This window comes from Dromaius novaehollandiae, chromosome 36, assembly GCF_036370855.1.
Source record: "Dromaius novaehollandiae isolate bDroNov1 chromosome 36, bDroNov1.hap1, whole genome shotgun sequence".
NCBI classification, from domain to species: Eukaryota; Metazoa; Chordata; class Aves; order Casuariiformes; family Dromaiidae; genus Dromaius; species Dromaius novaehollandiae.
Window position 1 is genome coordinate 195615 of NC_088135.1, and position 8420 is coordinate 204034.

Below are 8420 nucleotides of genomic sequence, written 5' to 3' on the forward strand. Positions count from 1 at the left end.
AAGACAGACACCAGAATCGCGTTACAGTTGCTGTTTAGAGGCTTGGTTTTAGCCACCATTCAAACGTGCGCACGTGCAAGCGTCACTCCACGGGACTGCACTAAGCTGCACTTGCACTGGACCTACCTGAAAGCCTGCAAGCGCTAATTCATCTCTGGGTCAGGCAATTAGTATGTTTGGTGCTCCCAGCTCCGTGGGCAAACGGCCACGGCCAGCGGACGCGGCGCCCCGCGGTTTTGCTTGTCGGGGTGGGGAGCGGGCGCGTCGCCCGCGCTGCGCACGCGCCCGACGCCCCGCTGCGGTAGCACGCCCGGCGACAGCAGTCACCGCGGCAGCCCCCACTGCGCATGCGCGGGACGCGAGGCCCCTTGCGGGCGACGAGCTCTACCGGTCTCAGCATGCCCCCAGCCGGGCGGCGGCTCTGCTCCCGGCCCCGGGCAGCCAGTAACCCTCGGACGAGTCCCTTGCACCGTTCTCATCTGTCGCGTCCACCCGGGGACCAAAAAGGGGTGCTGCTCCAGGGATGGATTCAGCCTCACACACCAGCGGGTAAAAACCATACGTCCTTTTATTGTTAAGTCATAAAGAGGTATCAAAATTAAAAGAGGAAAATTACAGGGAGACTTAACAGAACTACAGTGAGAGCGGGCGGGCAGCAGGAGACACGACACCATGAACACGGGGGAGCGGGCAGCGAGGAGGCGGGGAAGGGGCCGGGGACCGGCTCGGTTTTTTAGACAGGTGCTTTTGCTGGAGGAGGGGGGGGGGAGCTTAGGAGTCATCTTCGCCATTGGCGCTGTCTCTGTCATCCTCTCCTTCCTCTGCCTCTTTCTCATCCCCCTTTATGGACTCCAGCTGCGAGAAAGCGGTGGGGGGTGAGGGACGGAGAGACGGGCGCCCGCCCTGCCCGTCGCGGGCCCCCTGGGGCCTCCTAGCTTCGTACCTGATCGTCTCCCCGGTCCTCGTTGTCGTCATCATCCAGCAGATCCCCCTCCTCGGCGGAGTCGTCCGCCCCCGCCTCCGACTCCATCTTCACATTGCTCTCCTCCTTCTTCGTGGAGCTGCCGCTCTGCTCCTCCTCCGACTTGTCGTTCTTCTGTTCTGCAGGGGCGAGGGGAGGGGAAGCGGCGCGTCACAGGCCGTAGGGAGACAACAACAAGGGCCGCCCCCTGCCGCGGGCCCCCCCCGCCCTCACCCGTCTGTTTACTTTGATCCTTCTCGATCTTCTCCAGGCTCTCCAGCAGCGAATCCACCTTCTGCTTGATCTGGCTCAGCTCCTTCTTGATGGTCTGCAGGTCGTCGCCTTTCACTGTGGGCCCAAGAGAGCAGAGAGTGAGGCCGGGCACCGAACCCAGCCCAGATCCCGCTGGCATCCCCATCCCGAATCCCGCTGGCGTCCCCGGCCCGGCCGGACACTTACACTTCCCAGATTTGGAGGAGGAGCCTCGCTGGCCGCTCTTGGAGTTAAAGCCGCTCTTGCCCCTGCGGGACGTGTTGCCGGAGACGCGCTGGCGTTTGGAGGGCACCACGGCCCGCGCGATGGGAGGCGGTGGAGGCACGCGAGCCGGGTAGCTGTACATCCTGCAGGCAAAGGCGAGGTGAGGAAACCGCAGCCGCCCTCCGACCCCCATCTCGCGTGTCCGCGGGGGAGCGCGCGCGCGCGCCCGGCCGCCCCGTACCTGTCGTAGTAATCCCGCTGGAAGTCGTAGTCCAGGTCAAAGGAGGACCTGCAAAAGAAAGCCGGGGCGGCGCGGTCAGGGCGGCCGGGGCGGAGGCAGGGAGGGAGAAGCGCGCCGGGCGCCTCCATGGTCCCTCCGCGCCTCCGGGAGGGAGGGAGGGGAGGGGGAAAAAAAAGAAACGCCTGGAAGGCGAAATAGAAAAAAATAAGGGTCCCGACCTGACTAGAGGGGACGGAGAAGGTGGCGCAGCTACTGACCCGTACATCTCCGCTGCCGACCGCTTGACGCCAGCCTTGCCCCGGTTCACCTTCGGCTCGGCTGCCAGGTTAATATCTGAGCGAGAAACACAGCTCCGCTGAGCTACGAAGCCCGCACTCACCTGCCGACGGGGGACGGGCGGCCCCGGCGCCCGGATCAGATCCCCTACGGAGTCGGAGCTGCCGCCGACCGGCCGGTACGGCAGGGGCTGCCGAGGAGCAGGAGAGCGGCGCTGCCGCCACGACAGCGTCGGAGTTTAGGCAGTTCCGGACCCGTTTTCCGCTGCCGACGGGGTCCACAGCTTTGAGCCGAGGCGATCCACACGACCGCACTAAAAACTGCCCAAAATAAGCCGGCCAGCGGCCCAGGCAGGACGACGGGAGTCGGCGGTTTAAGGCGCGAGCCCCCACGCTTTTCCCCAACTCACCTGGCTCCCGTCGAGTTCCCCCGGCTCAGGCTGGCGCTCAACCCTTCGGGCAGAGAGCCCGGCCGGGTTAAACGCGCCGAGGCCGCTCGCGCGCCACCGCCTGTCCCCACCGAGGCGGGGACGTGGCTCACCTAGGACCTGGCCCGCGATCATCCTGCCGTCCTCGCCCGCCACGGCGGCGCGGGCGTTTCGCTCGTTGACATACTGCACGAAGGCGAAGCCCTTGTGCACGGAGCAGCCCACGATCTTGCCGTACTTGGAGAAGATGGCCTCCACGTCGCTCTTCTTCACCACCAGCGTGTTGAGGTTGCCGATGAAGACGCGCGAGTTCATGGAGCGCGGGTCGGTCTTGTTGGTGACGTTGCTGGCCATAGCTCACGGGCAGCGAGGACCTGCTGAGGGAGGCAGATGCGGTCAGAGAAGCGGCAGCCCCCACCCCCAAAAAAAGAAAGACCCAAATCGCCTGCAGTCCCCCTAGCCACAGCCAGGTCCTTTCTCCATCACCCAGCTCCGCCGCGGGCCACAACGCTGCTCTGCCTCCAATCCAGCCGAGGAGAAACGACCTGCTTGTGGCTAGTCTCGGCCTCCCGCACGCGGGCACGCAGCTAAACGGAATGGCGAGAGGCGTTTGGAGCGCCACCGATTCCCCCCAGCTTCTCCCCAACGGCACCGGCGTTCACTCAAGCTTCCACAGGCCGACGCTCCCGCAGCGACCGAAAGGCCCACGCCGAGCGCCAGCGGCCTCTCCGCCTCCGGACGCGGGTCGGCGTTCAGCCCGGACTGCTGCGCTGGCACCGTTTTCTTCCACGAAGCCCGTAAACCAAGCGCCTTAAGCCAGGCACGACTTTGGACACGGCCGGCACCCGACGGCCCCGTCGTCGCTCGTTAACGTTGCCGGCTTCGCCTCGGGAGCGGCGGGATGAAGCCAGAAGCCAAGGGCGGGCTCGGCCCTGTCCCTGAGGATCTCTCCACTCCGAGTTTCCACGGAGGTTTTTCCAAACACTTTCCGAGAAATACCAGCCGGGAACGACCTGCTCCAAGCGCCGCTGGTAGCTTCGCTTCAGGGTGGACCCAAAAAGCATCCGAGGAGCTCCGGACCACCGCAGCCAACTCCGCGCGCTCTCTTGACGCGCCAGCCCACAGGATCCTAGGCGCCTTCGCGGGACGGGGACGTTTCCGAGGCCTTCGAGGCTACGCGCCCGCAGAGAAACACGTTCCCGCGACCTCCTCCTGCCTTGGCGCAGGCGAACTGCAGCTCTTCTGGAGACGCCACCGCGCAAACCCGCAGGCTTTCGATCCTCGTTCAGGAGCTGAGGCGGGTGGCCGGGACCCTGCAGGACCCCTGTCAGGCCTCTCGCGCGGAGCGAGTCCCCACGGCGGCGCTTCTTCTGCGCCAGGACCTTTGGCGCTGGCTGCCGAAGCTCGAAAGGAAACCGACTGGCCCTCACACCTCTTACCATGGCCCGGGAGGGGTTTATCTGCTCCGCGGGTGGCTCCGGGCGGCTGCCGTCACTCCAGGGCGTCCGTGGCGTGGCGGTGGGTTGTTTTGAGGGAGGGACGGCGTAGAGGAAGAGAGCGGGACGAGGGGTTTTGGGGAAGGGGGGGGGGGAGGGGGGACAGGAGGGGGGGGGGCTGTTTGGGGAAGGGCCGTCGCCCCCGCAGGCGACCAGCACCACAGACATCATATGGCAGCAACAGTTTAAAAATGGCACAAACGAAAGATTAAAAAATAAAAAAATAAAAAAAATAAAAAAAAATAAAAAAATAAAAATACAGACTTCCAGAGACGCTCTAAAACAGTTCAGGAGAAACCGGGTTCCACTCTCAGCAGTCGGGGAGGGGGGGAAAAAGAGTTAGCGCGATCAATCCACTTAAAAATTTTTAAAAACCTCGCTGTGTCTCACAAAGGGTAAAAACCCAGCTCAGTCAGGAACACTCAGAAAAACTCGATTTCATCCGGTTAAAAATCAGCAGTGTCATTATCATCACCATCAGCAACATATCATCATAGTAAAGTCATCAGCATTATAGTAGTATAATAGTAATAGTAACTAGCAACAACAATAAAAAGGAAATCAGTGGAAAGGCAGGAAAAATGAAAAAAATTTTGAGTAACTTACTGTAGCTGAAGATCAAAAAAATCTCGCTGTAAAAAAACAAAAATAAAAATAGCCCAGATTAGAAAAACGGGAGGTGCCGAAAGGTCAAGTCAGCAACGATCATTTCTGTTCTCTCCCTCTCTCTCACGCTCTGTTCCAGCCGCGGTTGCCGGAGGACCGCGTGGGGAGAGCTCTCGGTAGGAGACCATCAAAGCCCTTTGCACACCATCACTTCACTCTAAAAATACCCGAGAGAGGTCAGCTCACGAGGGGCCAAAAGGCTCCTCCTCTAACCCAGCTGCTGCAAAAAAAATACAGGTTGACTTTCAAAATTACATCTTAAATCCAGCTCCAGTTTGGCGCAGGGAGCAAGAGGCCACAGGGGGCACCGTTAAAATGGCTCTATAAAAGTGGGAGGTGTGCGTGTGTGGGGAGGGGGGTTAATACGAAGCTGAGCTCCAGTGAGGAGGGATGGGGTTTCGCCTCGCTGCCCTGTGAAAGGAGAAGGGACAGATTGAGTCAGGGTTCCTCAGAAACGCTGCACGCCTCTCCCGCTCCCCCCAAGAGAGATCGGCCGGCCTCCCAACGGCCCCAAGCTCAGAGCTGTCTTGGCTTCCAGCTAACGTGCTTTAAAATCGCCTCCGCTCTAAGCCCTTCTCTGCTTCTCCCGTCTCCAAGGAAGCAGCTCGGGCGTCAGACACCTGTGAGCTTGTGGCAGAGGGCGGGTTCGTACGGGGCGATGCGTCGCGCTCACACGCGTGACCCTGAGGCAAGGAGGAGACGGGAGAACCAAGTGAACGCACGACAGGTCGGATCCTGAAAGAGGATGCGAAGAGGAATCTACAAGCCAGGTCACTGGAGCTCAAGCAACCTTGGGGATCTGAGTCACGACAGAGGCCAGAAGTGAATCCCCCCCTGCTAGATACTGCAGAAGCGGGTTGTTACCAGCAAAACAACAAGAGGGGGAAGGGGGAGAATGAAGTTACACTCTCAGAAGGAACCAGAAAAGCTGGCGAGTGAGAATCGTGATGATGATGATGGCAGAGAGGAGCCTTTAGCCTGGAAGAGAAATACAGCACTACGCACAGCCACTGTCGCGTGATCCGGCCGGGAAAGGGGGTACGACAGGCTGCAGCTGCCTCGGGCTGCAGCTCGAGAGACAGGAAGGCGGTAAGAAGTGCAAAGACCATTTTGGGGGGGGGGGGGAAATAATAATCCAGGCCCGAAAGCGGCCTGGTTTCCACCCAACAGCTTGGGCAGCGGCATCCCTGGTGTTCCCCCGCCGGCTTCGAGGGAACGGGTGCCACGTGGGCGCTGGCCACGCCCCCTGCCAGGGCTGACGCCTGCTTGCCAGGCTGGTCACGCCCTCTCGACTGGCCGTGCCCCCATTGCCCCCTCCGGCCTGGGCCCCGCCCTCCAGGCTGGCCCCGCCCCCGGCCTGGGCCCTGCTTGTCGCTCTTGCCACGCCCTCTAGGCTGGCCCCGCCCCCGGCCACGCTCCGCCGTTTGGCCACGTCCCCCCCCGCAGCCCGGCGTTGGTCTCTTCCTGCAAGGGCTGGTTACGCAGCACGGTTCCGCCCCCCCCCCCCCCCCCGCGCAGAATGGTATCGCCCATAAGGAGGCGCCGCTCCGTCCCCCCCGCGGCTCTCGCCGTGGTCTCGCCCGGGCCAACGGCTCCCCCCCCCCCACGGCGCTGTAAGACGCTCAGCCTTCACCCCCCCCCAAAGGCAGCCGTTAACCCCCCCGGCACAGCACCGCCATGGCGATCAGGGCAGAGACACGCCGCAGGCCGCCCCAGGAGAGGGGGGACGGACGCGGCTGGCTCCCGCTGCGGTGAGGAAGGGGCGATGTGACGCCGTTACCGAGCCGCCGCCGCCGGCGGCTCCCTTCCTGCGGCCCAGTCCCGGGAGCGAAGAAACGGCGCACTCACCGCTCGGCTCCGCGTCGCTCGCCCGCGCGCTGTCCCCCCTCTCGCCGCCGCCGCCTCCCCGCTCGAGGCTGCTCACAAAATGGCGCCCACGCCGCCCTCTGCGCTGCGCGGCCCGGACGAAAGCGAGCCCAGCCCCCCGCGCCGCCGTTGGACGGAGGGGGAGGGGGGAGACGGCCTCGCGCGCCGCGATTCGCTGAGCAGAGCGTCCGTCCATGGATCAGCCAATGAGAGCGGGCAGAGGGAGGGCCGACGCTGAGCTGCGCGGGAGGGGGAAGAGCGCGTGCGATTGGCTGTCCTGCTTGCCACTCCAAGACACGGGGCGGATTTCTATTCTGAGTGGCGGACGGTGCTGTTCGTTTTCCCTTTTTCGCCTATAAGTGCGGGAGCGGATCCTGAGGGCCCCGCCCCTGGGCGGGGTTGCCACAGACGGGCGGGCGTAGCCCGAGCACTGAGACCGAGCTGCGCCGCGCGTGCGCGGTGCGCTCCCACGCCCCCGCCTTTCGGCGCCGACGGCTTCCTATTGGCCAGGAGAAGGTGACGCAGGCGAGGAGAGGGAAGGGCGGGAGCTTAGGCGTGATCCTCGGCGGCGATTGGCTGAGGTGGCCGCGGCGCCGGCACGGGATTATTCCATTCTCCTGTCAATCTCCCCCTCCATGCTGCACGCTGATAGGCTGGTTTGAAAGCTCGGGAACCGTTACCGGGAGGGTGGGGGTGTGGCCTCCCTGACAGGCGGTGGCTGCGGCGGAGGTGTGAGGGCCGGGCGGGGTGGGGGGATGGGGGACGAGGCCGCGGGCGCCCCCAGAGGCAGGAAACGGCGGGTTTTTTTGGTGGGGGGGGGGGAAGATTTTGATTAAAAAAAAAAAAATCGTTTAATGACAGCAAAAAAAAAAAAAAAGCAGGGAATGGCCCCAAAAGAGGGGATGTATTGGAGGCCCCCCCCCCCCCCCCCAATCACAGGACCTGGTCCCTCGGCGCCAGCCCTGATCCCGGGGCTTTCTCCCTCCCAGATGCTCTTCCAGAGGTGGAGACAGCAGGAAGGGGTGGGGGCATCACACCGTGGTGCACGCTGGCGTGGGGCCTGGGTGCGCCCCCCCCCGCCGCTGGAGCACTGCCCCAGCATGGCAGACGCTTGGCCAGCGCTGCCCGCACATCCTTGAGGAGCAGGATGTAGAGGAAGGGGTCGGCCACGGCGCCGAGGGTGGTGAGGCACAGCGCCAGGCGGTCGTAGAGGAAGAGGCGCGCCTCGAAGGGGCAGCTGTTCTCCAGCAGCAGCTGCGCCATGAACTTGGAGTAGGAGGTGGCCTGGTAAGGGACCTGGAGCAGGTAGAAGGCGGCGATCATGCAAGCGATGAACCGGGTGATCTTCCTCTTGGCTTTCCCGTCCAGGGTGGTCACTTCCTTGAGGGTCCCCAGGCCGCGGAGGTAGAAGAAGGTCATGAAGAAGCAGGGCAGGAAGAAGGAGAGGACCATGGCAGCCATCCTGAACAAGGCATAGCCCTTTTCCCTCGGGCACAGCTGCTCGTAGCAGAGGTGGGGTCTCACCCTCTCCACTGGCTGGAGGATGCCGCCCACAAGGCAGAGGGTGACCACCAGCGCCCAGGAGGCCGCGCTCACCCCGGCCGCGCTGCGCGCCGTCTGCAGCCTGCGGAAGCGCAGCGGGTGGGCCAGCCCCAGGTAGCGCTCCACGGCGATGAGGCAGAGGAAGCCGTTCTTGGCGTAGAGGGCTGTGAGGAAGGCCAGGCCCACCCCTCTGCAGGCGGCGCTGCCCCAGGGCCAAGCGTGGTCCTGGCGGCTGTAGTGGATCCAGAAGGGCAGCGTCAGAAGCTGCAGCAGGTTGGCCGCCACCACGTTCAGCATGTAGGTGAAGAGCACCGACGTGCTGGTCTGGGACAGCAGGGCCCAGAGGGCCAGGCCGTTCAGGGGCAGCCCGGCCACCAGCACGAGGCTGTAGATGGGGACGAGAAAATACTTCGTGGCATTAAAGGGCACGTGCCACTGCGAGGAGTTGTCCATGCCAGCTCCTTGCAT

The 8420-nt window shown here is 63.5% G+C and overlaps 2 protein-coding genes across 10 annotated transcripts; both read right to left on the reverse strand.

Annotated features, from left to right (window-relative positions):
- Positions 1 to 550: 550 nt before the first annotated feature.
- HNRNPC (heterogeneous nuclear ribonucleoprotein C) lies at positions 551 to 6546 on the reverse strand. Of its 9 annotated transcripts, none has more exons than XM_064503380.1 (10): positions 6393 to 6538; positions 4800 to 4955; positions 4485 to 4510; positions 2496 to 2756; positions 1898 to 2012; positions 1680 to 1727; positions 1421 to 1581; positions 1196 to 1309; positions 944 to 1101; positions 551 to 855 (listed from the first exon to the last, which is right to left on the reverse strand). In XM_064503380.1, the coding sequence occupies exons 4-10, from the start codon at positions 2734 to 2736 to the stop codon at positions 772 to 774; spliced, it is 921 nt and encodes a 306-aa protein (XP_064359450.1). In that variant the 5' UTR covers positions 2737 to 2756; positions 4485 to 4510; positions 4800 to 4955; positions 6393 to 6538; the 3' UTR covers positions 551 to 771. The 9 variants fall into 9 exon arrangements, with proteins under 9 accessions (XP_064359450.1, XP_064359448.1, XP_064359449.1 ...); XM_064503378.1 differs by having other exon boundaries at positions 2496 to 2759; XM_064503379.1 differs by lacking the exon at positions 4800 to 4955 and having other exon boundaries at positions 6393 to 6546.
- A 797-nt stretch (positions 6547 to 7343) lies between these two features.
- LOC112995898 (G-protein coupled receptor 4-like) lies at positions 7344 to 8420 on the reverse strand. Its single transcript, XM_026121134.2, has one exon. It carries the CDS (start codon positions 8418 to 8420, stop codon positions 7344 to 7346), a length of 1077 nt encoding a protein of 358 aa, XP_025976919.2.

What these genes read in the sequence shown, in the direction of transcription:
- HNRNPC (XM_064503379.1), bottom strand. Translation starts at nt 2,736, where the DNA reads ATGGCCAGCAACGTCACCAACAAGACCGACCCGCGCTCCATGAACTCG. An exon ending in CAGCGGGATTACTACGACAG is followed by an intron (nt 1,582 to 1,679) that starts GTACGGGGCGGC and finishes CTTTGCCTGCAG; the next exon opens with GATGTACAGCTACCCGGCTC. An exon ending in GGATCAAAGTAAACAGACGG is followed by an intron (nt 1,102 to 1,195) that starts GTGAGGGCGGGG and finishes TCGCCCCTGCAG; the next exon opens with AACAGAAGAACGACAAGTCG.
- LOC112995898 (XM_026121134.2), bottom strand. Translation starts at nt 8,420, where the DNA reads ATGCAAGGAGCTGGCATGGACAACTCCTCGCAGTGGCACGTGCCCTTT.